At 50.3% G+C, this 12,674-nt stretch overlaps 1 protein-coding gene across 3 annotated transcripts in view; it reads right to left on the bottom strand.

The window, feature by feature from the left end:
• The window catches only part of EPHB2 (EPH receptor B2), a 219,829-nt gene that overhangs the window by 26,374 nt on the left and 180,781 nt on the right, over positions 1 to 12,674 (bottom strand). For 2 of the 3 annotated variants that reach the window (XM_024975897.2, XM_024975895.2), the window contains exons 6-7: positions 11,092 to 11,216; positions 1,125 to 1,287 (exon numbers count right to left, since the gene is read on the bottom strand). In XM_024975897.2, the coding sequence (XP_024831665.1) occupies positions 1,125 to 1,287; positions 11,092 to 11,216 (288 nt within the window). Of the gene's footprint in view, positions 1 to 1,107; positions 1,288 to 11,091; positions 11,217 to 12,674 lie in introns of all 3 variants that reach the window. The other variant, NM_001191498.2, reaches the window with a different exon arrangement.

The raw sequence follows: 12,674 nt of genomic DNA on the forward strand, positions 1-12,674 counted from the left end.
ACCTAGAGAGGTGAAAAACTCTGGCCATGAGGAAGGGGGATTGCACAGAGGAGCTGAGTACTAGAAGTGATGGTGGAGCCATAAGGGAGGACTTTTGTGGTAAGACAAGAATTCAGGGGTCCAGGAGGCCCCTGAAATGTTTAACTCGGCACAGGCTGAGGCCTATGTCCAGGGGTTGAAGCAGATGCTAAGGAGGGATGCTGCAGTCTGCTCATAAATATTCTGCTCTGGAGTTTGGCTGGTGGGGAAAAGACCCCCAGACTCACAGCAATGACAACTATGACCTTAACTCTATTTTGGTGAGCACTAACCATGTGAGGCCTAATGCCAACCCTGTGCTAGAACCTGTACATTTACCCTTTTCCTGACACTAGTTTCATGATGATGCTGATAATGAGTTAGCTCTTATCATCCCCATTTATAAATGGGAAAACTGAGGCTCAGAGAGGTCAGATGAGTCACTCAGGACCACACAGCTAGAGCTCAGTCAGCACTGTAACTTCCATCTGTCAGGCATTAGAGCCTGCATTCTTTAACTATGCGGCTTCTCAAAGATTACTGGAGCAGGAAGGGTGTTTAGAGACCATGTGGTCCCAGACTCGGAGACACAAAGCACATGGGCTGCAACTTCCCGCTCTCTTGCCCAAGGAAGACATTACTAATGCATCCCAGCACTTCTCCCTGTTGAGTGCAGATGTCGCTTCAGAATGCTTCTCAATCCGACTGCATGTCATTGGAGTGATGTATGGATAAGATATGTTTGCTCCCTCAGATGGAATATAACACTTTGATTTTTATAGATGAGAAGAAACTGGACCAGGGAATGGAAGTGGCTTGCTCAGAGTAGCTTTGCAAGTTGAGGCTGGGCTCCCAAGGGTCCTGGGAAAGGACATGATGGTCACAGAGGAGTCCATATCCTTTCGGGGCCACAGAAACAATGCCTGCATATGTGGCTGTGCAGTTGGTATACTGCATGAGGGTTCTCACCCAGGTTGGAGGGAGAATGACATCTAGAAGGGGGGAGGGAGCCTCTGCTAATTCGCACAAAGGCACTTTATAGACACGGCGGCCCTTGTTCTGTCTGTAGAGTCAAGGCCGTCCTCCTGCGCTCTGGCCCCGCTTACCTTCGGTCATGGTCTGGAAATACATCTTGCCACTGTAGCGCCCGTAGCCTGCCACGGTGCGTGCCCGCACCTGGAAGACATAGATGGCGCCGGCTTTGAGGCCCTGCACAGTGACCGTGTTGGTGGGGCTTTTTATGGCTGTGGCGTTGTACTCACTCAGCTCCTGCCGAGGAACAGAGGAAACAGTTAGTGAGGCTGTGCCCAGAGTCCACCACCTCCTCCTGCCACTTGGGGGCAGGTCTGGCTACTGGACAAATTCTGTGGTTCCATAGTCTTCGCTCCTTCCCTATAACAGAATGACATACCCACATCTTCGGCATATGGTTTGCAACACTTCCCCCAAAAGAAGGCAGAAGGTATTTCTTTGCCTCACAGATGGCGAGTTTGCTCCTGTGACTTGGTTTGGCTGCTGGAATATGCTAGAGGACGTAATGTAAGTAGAGGCTTTACAGGCACTTGTTGATTTGACTCGGTTTCCTGGACTTCTGCCATCTGTCATGGTGAGGCTTAACTTGGGTAACCGCTGCTTCCAGAAGGGGAAATGTGTGAAGAAATCCTTGACCTAACTCCTAGGCTGAAACAGCACCACCTCACTTGACCCAAAGACAAAAACTTATGAGCAGGAAAAACAGCCACTTCTCATAAGCCTCTGGGTTGTTGGAACTGTTTGTTCCGCAGCATCATACCAATAATAGCTGACTAATACACACAGACTGAGTGACCACTGTGTGCAGACCCTGAAGACGAGGCTGTGAGTTCTTAGAGACAGCAGGGAGAGGGTCCACCTTATTCACGTCTGCATCCCCCTCTTTGCCCCATGCCTCAATGGATTAAGTGGAAGGACCCCCATTCAGCCTCAGCATATTTGAGTAAGGCAAGAATTAAGACCCAGAAAGGGGAAATGATGCTCAAGGTCACATATATCAGTTGGTGGCTGCCTTAGGAGTTAAAACCAGGTTCCTGCATGGAACCACCTCACATACGCATGCCTTTGGATACCCAGGACCTGATGTTCCCTCCTTTGAGAGATGCAGAATGCCAATTCTGATCTGAGCACTGCCCAGGGTGACCCGAGGAGTCTGAGACTAGACAAAGACCTGGCTGGCGCACTGAGAATGGAGGAGTGCTTGAGTTGAGGCAGATGTTTACCAGCCTCCATGGTGCTTGTTCAGGTATCTGTCAGCTACCCAGAAAACCCTCCCCACATACCCTCTTTGCACTAGACCCTGAGTTGAGCACTAGGGGCCCCCAGTGGGTAAAACACAAGCCCTGGCCTCCTTGGGGAGCTCAGTTTAGTAAAACAAATGGTGTGGAGGTCTTAACACTTGGAGGATCATGAGCCTCTTTGAGAAACTAATGAAAAGCTATGAACCTTTATGTAGAAAAATGTGTGCCTGAGTGTACATGTCAGGCATGTATATGTCTGGGTACACAGAGCCCTTGAAAACTCTCATGCAACAAATTCAGTGTGGGCAATGTTATTATAGATAATAATTGTAACTACTATCCTATTATGTAATTATACAACTACACTGTAATTACAGCGTTATTATCGTATAGAGGTTAAAACAATAAACTGGAGCCAGACTTTCTGGGTTCAAATCCTGACTCTATGACTTTTGTGATCTTGGGCAAGTTTCTCAACTTCTCTCTGCCTCCTTTACTTCATCTGTACTATGGGGAGGATAATAATAATAGCTACCTCAAAGGATTGTTTAGAGAAAAAAATGAATTGATATGTATGAAAGGCTTACACGGGTGGGGTAAGCACAGTGAGCCCAAGGGCATATGACCTGGCCTGGATTGGGGATAGCAGATGAAGCCATGGAAAGTGTCTTGACGAGTGGAGGGAACTGAAATGGAATCTTAATACATACAAGTCACCCAGGCAAAGAAGGGGAGGGTGGTCCTGGAAAGGAGCAGTAGGTACAAAGGCAAGGAGGTACGAAAAAGCTTGGGATGTGGGGGCAGCAGCAGATAGGAAGTCTCTTTACCCGTGCCAGATTGCCTGCACCCCCCTCCAGGAAGCCTCCTTGATTTCCCAGCCAGATGTATCTCCCTCCTCTGAGCCCTGGAACACTTGCTATTGGTACCATAGGAGGGGGTTTCTGCCATGTTCCGTTGCCCTGGGCCCAGGCTTATGTCTCTCCCTCGACAGTAAGCTCCAGAGGGAAGGGGCTGTATTTTGTTCCCCTGGACCAGGCACAGGGGCCTGAATTCAGAGTCCTTCCCCAATTCTAGACTTTCCATGACTCGGCTTTTGCTGGTCTCTCCTGCCACATCCCCTGGGTCCTCTAGGCTCCAGACATATGTAGCTGCTTCCCCTTTCCCTGCTGGGGTTGCCAGATTTAGAAAAACAAAACAAAATAGAATGCTCAGCTAAATCTGGATTTCAGCTGAACAATGACTAATTTTTAGTAAAGCATGTCCTGTGCATTCTTTGAGGTATACTGAAACGTTAAAAGAAAATTCAAATGTAACCTGGTGTCCTGTATTTTATTTGCCAATCTGACCTTCCCTGGACACTCTGAGCCTTTGCAAGTGCTGTTGCCCATCTGAACTATGCTTTCCTCATTTGTCTGGCAGTTCTTTTACTTATCATTCAAGACTCAACACAGTTACTACCTTGGCTGGGGAAAGTGGAAGTGAAAGTCGCTCAGTCTTGTCTGACTCTTTGCTACCCCATGGACTGTGTCCACGGAATTCTCCAGGCCAGAATACTGGAGTAGGTAGCCTTTTCCTTCTCCAGGGGATCGTCCCAACCCAGAGATTGAACCCAGGTCTCCTGCATCGTGGGCAGATTCTTTACCAGCTGAGCCATAAGGGAAGCCCAAGAATACCGGAGTGGGTAGCCTATTTCTTCTCCAGGGGATCTTTCTGACGCAGGAATTGAACCGGGGTCTCCTGCATTGCAGGTGGATTCTTTACCAACTGAGCTATCAAGGAAACCTGGGAGCCCTCCCAAATGTCCCAGTCAGAGACTGCAGGTCCATTGTCTCCTCTCCTACCCATCGTTCTGATATAAACGTGTCTTCTCTAAAGCCTGTGGGATCTCTGGGGCAGAGAGCTTGTCTGGCTTATCTCTGGGACCCTTAGGCTGGGCACACAGTAGGTGCTCACTAACTACTGACATAATGAATGAATGAATATTAATTAAACTGTTAAGACTATTCATTTGTGAAATCTAGGGAGCAGTACCAGATTTGGCCAGTAGGTGCCGTTGTCCAACATGGGATGGGCTCAGGCTAGGAAAAGGGGCTTGGATTCTGCATACTAGGTGGGTCCCCCACTTAAGAGAGGCTAGAAGTTTTTGATTATATGAGGTAGATGGGAGGGAACTGCTAGAGGCACAGTTGCCTTGGGAAGCTGAGGCCCTAACCTGAGTGGATCCCTTCTCTAAAACCAGACACAGGACTGAGCAGGGGATTGGTATGTTTGTTAGTTGCTCATTTGTGTCTGACTCTTTGCAACTCCATGGACTGTAGCCCACTAGGCTCCTCTGTCCCTGGAATTTCACAGCAAGAATATTGGAGTGGGTTGCCATTCCCCCCTCCAGAGGATCTTCCCGACCTAGGGATCCATCCCGGGTCTCCTGCATTGCAGACAGATTCTTTACTGTCTGAGCCATGCAGGGGACTGGAAGTCATTTCAGATGCCAGTTCTTCCACTGCTTTGCATTATAATCTTGGGAAAAACCCTTCACTTCTCTGAACCCCTGTTTGCTATTCCGGAAAATGGAGCAATAAATGCCAATTTTTCAGGGTTGTTGTGAAGATAAAATTTGATCAGGCAGTGCTTGGCACACTGGAGATACTGTCTAGAGCCATCAATTTCCTCCCCTCTCCCCACTCTCTTTTCTCTCTCTCTTTGAAGTTCCATTATCTGAATAAAGATTAAGCAACGATGGATTATGGGAAGAAATTTAGTATGAAATTCACTAGCACGTAGTTTGAGGCCTTACACAGTGGACCAATGAGGCACGGGTACATTTATTAAGCCCTCCCAGTCTCAGCGTTCTCACCTCTAAAGTGGAATAACACCACCATATACTATACAGAGTGGCTGTGGAAGTTTAATAGGAAAAAATGGGCAAAGCTTTTAGCATAGACAAGCCTATGGTCTTTCCGGTAGTCATGTACGGATGCAAGAGTTAGATCATAAAGAATGCGGAGTGCCGAAGAATCGATGCTTTCTAACTGTGGTGCTGGAGAAGACTCTTGAGAGTCACTTGGACAGAAAGGAGATCAAAACAGTCAGTCTTAAAGGAAATCAACCCTGAATACTCATTGGAAGGACTGATGCTGAAGCTGAAGTTCCAATACTTTGCCCACCTGATGCAAAGAACCGACTCATTGGAAAAGACCCTGATTGCTGGCAAAGATTGAGGGCGGGAGGAGAAGAGGGTGACAGAGGATGAGACGGTTGGATGACATCACTGATTCAGCGGACATGAACTTGGGACAGAGAAGCCTGGCATGCTGTAGTCGACGGGGTCGGAAAGAGTTGGCCACAACTTGGCAACGGAACAACAACCACGAACACACGAAAGAGTGAACGGAGGCTGCCGCCATCATGGTTATCATCGACACGTTAAAGAATAAGCCTTCACCAATGTTCATTAAATGAATGAGTGCATGCAAAGGTGAGTGAGTGAACAAGCGTCTCCATGCCGCTACTGCTCCACGTGCACTCGGCAACAACCTGAGAGCATCCTGGCCTTTCATGCTTCACCCCCTCCTCCCCCCACCTTTGCTCGCTCTCTCTGGAATATCCTTCCCTTCCACTTCTGCCAAGTAGAAGTTTCTGTTGAATAAACACATAAATTGATGTGGCCTACCAGGGCCCATCCGCCTCACAAATGAGTCTTCTTGAGCTCTTGGGGGAGCCGAGGGGAGTGTGAACCTGTGTGCTTTGGGGCGGCTGCCAAAGGAGGCCACCTCCCCTGGGACGCCGGAGCCAATGGGAGCGGCCCGCCCCGGTCTGGCTAACGCCATTCGTCAGCGGCATCCAGAAGCCTTCCCGCGAAGCGGTTGTCAGCTCCGGGCTCCGGGCAGGCTGGGAAATCCCCGTGGAGCTGGGGAAAGGCCAAGCGAGAACCCGCTCCAACAGAGCCCTTTCTGAAGAAGGCCGGGGGGAGGGGGAAGGCTAGGGGGTGGGGCCCACACGGGACGGCAGGGCTCGGTTCGGACTTCCGTACTTGGGAGGAAGAAATCGATGGCAGGCACCAGGAGGACTCTGAAGTGCTGGTGAGAGCCGGCTTACCTAGAAATAAATCCCGAACCACCCCCGCCCCTCCCGCCCCCAGCAGCCTGGCCGCGCCTCCCCTAGTGGGGCTGATTCGAGAAGGCAGAGGTGGTGCGGGGATGTCACAGCCCTACCTGAGGGCTCAGGGGCAGAAACCCCTCTTGATTCTCCTTCTATCCCTCTGCTGGTGTCTCCTCTGAGACGTTCATCTACAACTTTTTCTTTCTCTCCTTAAACCCTGCCATTCTCCTGGATCCTAACCTTTCACTTCTTTGTGTCCTCTGCACACTTGGCTGCACACTTGTGTGTCCTTGACTACACCTCCCTACCCCTGGCAAAGAATTCTCCTGCCAATGCAGGAGACGCAAGAGATGCGGGTTCAACCCCTGGGTTGGGAAGATCCCTGGAGGAGGAAATGGCAACTAGCTTCAGTATTCTTGCCTGGAGAATCCCATGGACAGAGGAGCCTGGCAGGCTACAGTTCATGGAGTCGTAAAGGGTCAGACAAGACTGAGCAACCAAGCACATATACCCCTGGCAAGTACCGAACCTATACCTGCAAATCACAAACCCTGCATCTGTCCCCAGGAAAAGGCACCACCGTCCACCAGGAGTCCTCCTTCACGCTTCCCTGGTCCTCTGAGCTCCGAAACACTGGTTGAATTGGTCAGCTCCTCACATCTCTGCTGCCAGCCCTCCAACTCCACAGCACGCTCATCTCCCACTTGGTATCCCATGAGAGGCCTGTGCTGGGTCTACCTGTGTCCCTGGGACCCCCTTGCAGTCTATTCTCCATGTGGCAAGTTATAGGAATCTTTAAAGCAATATGAATCAGATCACATCATTCCAAAATCTCCTGATGGCTTCCTATCAGACTCTATCAAATTGAATCCAGACCCTAAAGGCCTGGAAGACCCACCACAACCCAACCCGCCTCCGTCCCCAAGCTCCTCCCCTCCTGATCTCTCCCTTGTTCCCGTGGCTCTTTCACTCTCTTCTTTGTTCCCTGAATGCAGCTAGCACATTCCTGCCCTCGGGCCTTTGCACAAGCTGTTCTTGCTGCCCAGAAAAACCCCACCCTCATCACTTGTCTGGTGAACTCCTAGCATTTTTCAAGGTTCTGCTCAACTGTCACTTAAATGAAGACTTCCTCTCATCCACGCCAGAATTTTGGGTATTTCCTTGGTGTCCCCCCGAAAACTTTGCTGGCTTTTCTATGGCTTGTATCACATCTTGTCTAATGGCTGTGTCTGGACCTGTCTTTCCCCCTGGACTGTGAAGTCTTCCATCTCCAGTCACATCCACAACTCAGTTAGAACTGGACACGGAACAACAGACTGGTTCTAAGTAGGAAAAGGAGTACATCAAGGCTGTATATTGTCACCCTGCTTATTTAACTTATATGCAGAGTACATCATGAGAAATGCTGGACTGGATGAAGCACAAGCTGGAATCAAGATTGCCGGAAGAAATATCAATAACAGATATGCAGATAACACCACCCTCATGGCAGAAAGTGAAGAGGAACTAAAGAGCCTCTTGATGAAAGTGAAAGAGGAGAGTGAAAAAGTTGGCTTAAAGCTCAACATTCAGAAAACTAAGATCATGGCATCTGGTGCCATCACTTCATGGCAAATAGATGGGGAAACAGTGGAAACAGCAGCTGACTTTATTTTTTTGGGCTCCAAAATCACTGCTGATGGTGACTGCAGCCATGAAATTAAAAGATGCTTGGAAGGAAACTTATGACCAACCGAGATAACATATTAAAAAGCAGAGACATTATTTTGCCAATAAAGGTCCATCTAGTCAAGGCTATGGTTTTTCCAGTAGTCATGTATGGATGTAGAGTTGGACTATAAAGAAAGCTGAGCACCGAAGAATTGATGCTTTTAAACTGTGGTGTTAGAGAAGACTCTTGAGAGTCCTTTGGACTGTGAGGAGATCCAACCAGTCAATCCTAAAGGAGATCAGTCCTGGGTGTTCATGGAAGGACTGATGCTGAAGCTGAAACTCCAATACTTTGGCCACCTGATACGAATGACTCACTGGAAAAGACCCTGATGCTGGGAAAGATTGAAGGCAGGCGGAGAAGGGGACGACAGAGGATGAGATGGTTGGATGGCATCACTGACTCAGTGGGCATGAGTTTGGGTAAACTCCAGGAGTTGGTGATGTACAGGGAGGCCTGGCATGCTGCGGTCCATGGGGGTGCAAAGAGTCGGACGTGACTGAGCCACTAAACTGAACTGAACTGTGAAGTCTTCAGGTCTCCAGGCAAGCTTAGTTACTCTGAGTGAACCCGGCATCCAGCTCAGGGCCCAGTCCAAGGCTGATGACAGTGAATGCTGAGTGAACCAACGTCTGTCTCCCCATTGGCAGAGCCAAGCTGCCTCTTTCTGCACCCAGGCCCTGGGAGGAGGGGCTGACAGCTGTACCTCAGGTCTGCCCCGCCCTCATCACTTGTGCCTAGAATTCTCCATCAGAGTCTGGTCCTATCCACCTCTTAACAGTCATCCTAGAACATCTCTGGGAGAAAACTGGGAGGCAGGAAGGCCAGGTGAATAGTAAGAGCAGAGCGTTAACTCCTTGCTCCGCCACTTAGTAGCTGGGTGCTCTTGGACAGGTCACACAACTCCTTGCCTCAGTTTTCCCTCCTGTCTAATGGGATGAATCGCACTGCTGCGAGGAGGAATGGGGTTACCAGAAGTGGTATGCTCAGCACATACTGAGTGCGCAGGGAAGGTGAGCGGGTGATAACTGCGGCGGCTGCGGGGCCTGCTGGTCCTGCCACCTCTGGCAGGGGCCGGGGGATGCCTGGGCAGCAGCAGAAAGTAGGGCAGAGCTGCCTCGGGTTCATACCTCCGTCAGCCTCCCCAGCCCCTCCCGTCTTGGTAGGAAATGGGTCGTAGGCAGGACCTGCACTGGGATTTCTCATTTCCGCTCCCGTCTTTGGGGACAAACACTTTCAGTTTCATTTAATCATAAAGCTTCTTAATTAGGTTTTTTTTTTTTTTTTTTTTAATTCTGGGCTGTTAAGCTATCCCTGCCAGAGGGTGTGGGAAGTCTGGCTTCTGTAAAGCCAGGGGCTTCCTGGGCCTGAGAGCAGTTGGTCCAGCCACCCTGGGAGCTGGGTGCCCAGCTCCTTTAAGCCTCTCCATGGTCCAGCGAGGGAGAAGCTGATTGCCTCCCGTCATCTGGGCTCAGGCCATCCAATAACACCTGGAGTGCCTACTGTGTGCCAGGCGGGGGACATGGCAGAGACAAGGCAAGGACTCCACCCTCCACCAAGACTGCAGGAAGGAATTCACTCACTTGTTCATTTGCCCAACAGTTATCAAGTGTCTCCTTGGAGGCAGCCCCAGGGCCCCGGGAGAATGCTGTGAACAGGACAGTTGTGGCCCCTGGTCTCTTGGAATGCAGTGCTGAGAGGAGGGGATGAGCAGGGTAATGATCACAAGCCAGCTGGGTGAGGCTGGACAGATGTTTGCTGAACCTCCGAGACTCACCAGAGTTCAGCTGAGCCAGGAGTTAACAGAGTGGAAAGGCTGGGCTCCAGCCCGGCTGGCTGGAACTGCCTCTATCTCTCTTCCTTTCAGTCAGGGAAAGCCTTTCCATCCTTTTCTGTTTCCCAGTGGGCTTACTCTTAACTAATGTACTTCCTATAGTCATTTACACCTTAGTCTGAATGAGGGCCCAGTGACCCCTTTCTCAGGCGCAGTCTCTGTGGCTCCCTGGGATGGCCTCAGGGGGCAGGTAAGAAAGCCATCAGTCAAGAGTTCCCTGGGCCTCTGATGTTCAGCTGCCCTCTCCCCCGCCGCCTCTGCACTGGGCGGCCTCCACATTCAGATGTGCTGAGCTCACCTGGTCTTATATAGCCCTTGCTCACCGAGAGGCAGGCAGGGCAGGAAAGGGAGGAAGGGAAAGCATACTCAGTACTCATCTCTGCTGAGGGCCAGACCGTGCTGGGCACCACACCTGCCTTTTCTCCTTCACCTGCACAGCGACCCCCCTACCCGAGAAAGGTGGTCTCATTTGTATCTGACACGAGAGGGGACTGAGGCTCAGAGAAAGATGCCTGCACAAGGTCACACACAGCTGCTTAGGGATGGAGCTGTGGTTTGAACCTACAGTTCCTCATTCCTTGTCCAGAGCTCTTTCTTCGACACCAGTGGCTTCCAACCCTGGGTCCCTGAGGGAGTCATGGGGGTCTGATTTAAAAGCTCAGAGAGAGATCCCTGTCCTCCTACAAAGGGCATGCAGGCAAACGCACACAGGTGTGTTAGCTGGAATGAGAGCCTCGTGGGCATGAGGCCCCATGCTCTCCCCCTGATGGAAGCTCTCTTGAGCAGTTCCAAACCTTTGCTTCAGAATGGATACATAACTAACTGAACTTCAGAAATGCAGCTTTTGGGAAAACCAGTTTTCAGAACATCAGGCCCTTCAGGGTCCAGATGAAAGGGGTCTCAGTGGGGAAAGGGCCGTGACCACTGCATTTAACTGATTGTGCCCTGATGCCCAAGACCAGAAAAGCAAGACTCAGAGAAGTCAAGGCACCCGCCTGAGGTCTCACAGCCGGGGAGGAGTGGAGCTGAGGCCAGGGCTCTTTCTGCTTCACCGGCCTGCCTCATCTGGCTGGATGGTAGAAGCCCAGAGAACAGCCTGGGGGAGGGGGGCCCTGCGTGAGGTGGGGGGTGGGGGCAGCACCCAGGAACACAGGTACCTTCTCATAGTACTGCAGCTCATAATCCAGGATGACGCCGTTGGGCTGGTCGGGCTGGGACCACGAGAGGGTGATGCTGTCCACGGTGCGGCTCACCTGGTGCATGATGGACACGGCCGAAGGAGCTGAAAGAGAGGTCAGAGGTCAGGGGTCGGGGCAGGCATGAGAAGGTACAGCTTCTGACCCAACCTCAAAGGTGCCCGGACAATAGACAGTTTTGGGACCAGAGAGGGAAAGGCATCCAGCCTAAGTCACACAGCCAATCTGTAGGAGATAACAGAGTACAGGGCCACAGGTGCTGCCCTCACGGGCACCTTTCGGTTACAGACGCCGGCAACTCCAGCCACACCTGTGGATGTTCAGCCACATCAGCTCAAGACAGAGGCGCTGGGCCCCTTCTCTGATCTGGCTCCAAGTGGGTTGGACTAAATGTCATTCATTCTCTCTCGAAGCTCACAGTCTATGGAGTCCCTAGACATGGTGATGGGGCTCCGGAACAGGGAAGCAGAGAAGGTGGGAGATTCACTCATTCCTTCAACAAATTTGCATCGAGTGCCTGCTGGGTGGCGGGATATATCGAGGAATAAAACTGACCGCCAAAAATAAATATATGAAAATAAATTCATTCACGTCAATGTATAGCAAAAACCACCACAGTATTGTAAAGTAATTAGCCTCCAATGAAAATAAATAAATTAATTTTAAAAATAAAAAAGTTAAAACCAACCAATCAATCAATTCATAGCTACTCTGGAAAAGTTTGGTGGTTCCTTAAAAAGCTAGACATAGAATTACCCTATGATCCAGCTATTCCAGTCTTAATCACATACCCCAAAGAACTGAAAGCAGCTATTCAAGCGAATATTTGTATATGAATGTTTACAGCAGTACTATTCACAACAGCCAAAAGGTGTGCTGTGCTCAGTCTATCAACAGATGAATGTCTATCAACAGAGGAATGAATAAACAGATTGTGGCGTTCACATAGAACAGAATATTACTTAGGCATAAACGAGAATGAAGCACTGTCATATGCTATGATGAAGGTGGACCTCAAATCTGTGCTAAGGGCGGATGCTGATTGTATGGAGTCGATAAGGTGACAGACACTAAGTAGATTGTGGTTGCCAAGGGTTGGTGAGGGGGCATGGGCAGTCTGGGTACGGGGTCTTCTTCTGGGGTGATGAGAATGTTTTGGCACCAGGTAGAGGTAATGGCACCCCACTCCAGCACTCTTGCCTGGAAAATCCCATGGACGGAGGAGCCTGTTAGGCTGCAATCCATGGGGTCGCTAAGAGTCGGACACGACTGAGCGACTTCACTTTCACTTTTCACTTTCATGCATTGGAGAGGAAATGGCAACCCACTCCAGTGTTCTTGCCTGGAGAATCCCAGGGATAGGGGAGCCTGGTGGGCTGCCATCTATGGGGTCGCACAGAGTCAGACACGATTGAAGTGACTTAGCAGCAGCAGCAGCAGCAGCAGAGGTGCTAAGCGCCCACATTGTGACTGTACTACGATGTCACTGAGCCATGCACATTAACATCTTAATTGCATGTTACGGGAACTTCACCCATCCCTCC

Source organism: Bos taurus, chromosome 2 (genome assembly GCF_002263795.3).
Source record: "Bos taurus isolate L1 Dominette 01449 registration number 42190680 breed Hereford chromosome 2, ARS-UCD2.0, whole genome shotgun sequence".
In the NCBI taxonomy this organism is placed as follows: Eukaryota; Metazoa; Chordata; class Mammalia; order Artiodactyla; family Bovidae; genus Bos; species Bos taurus.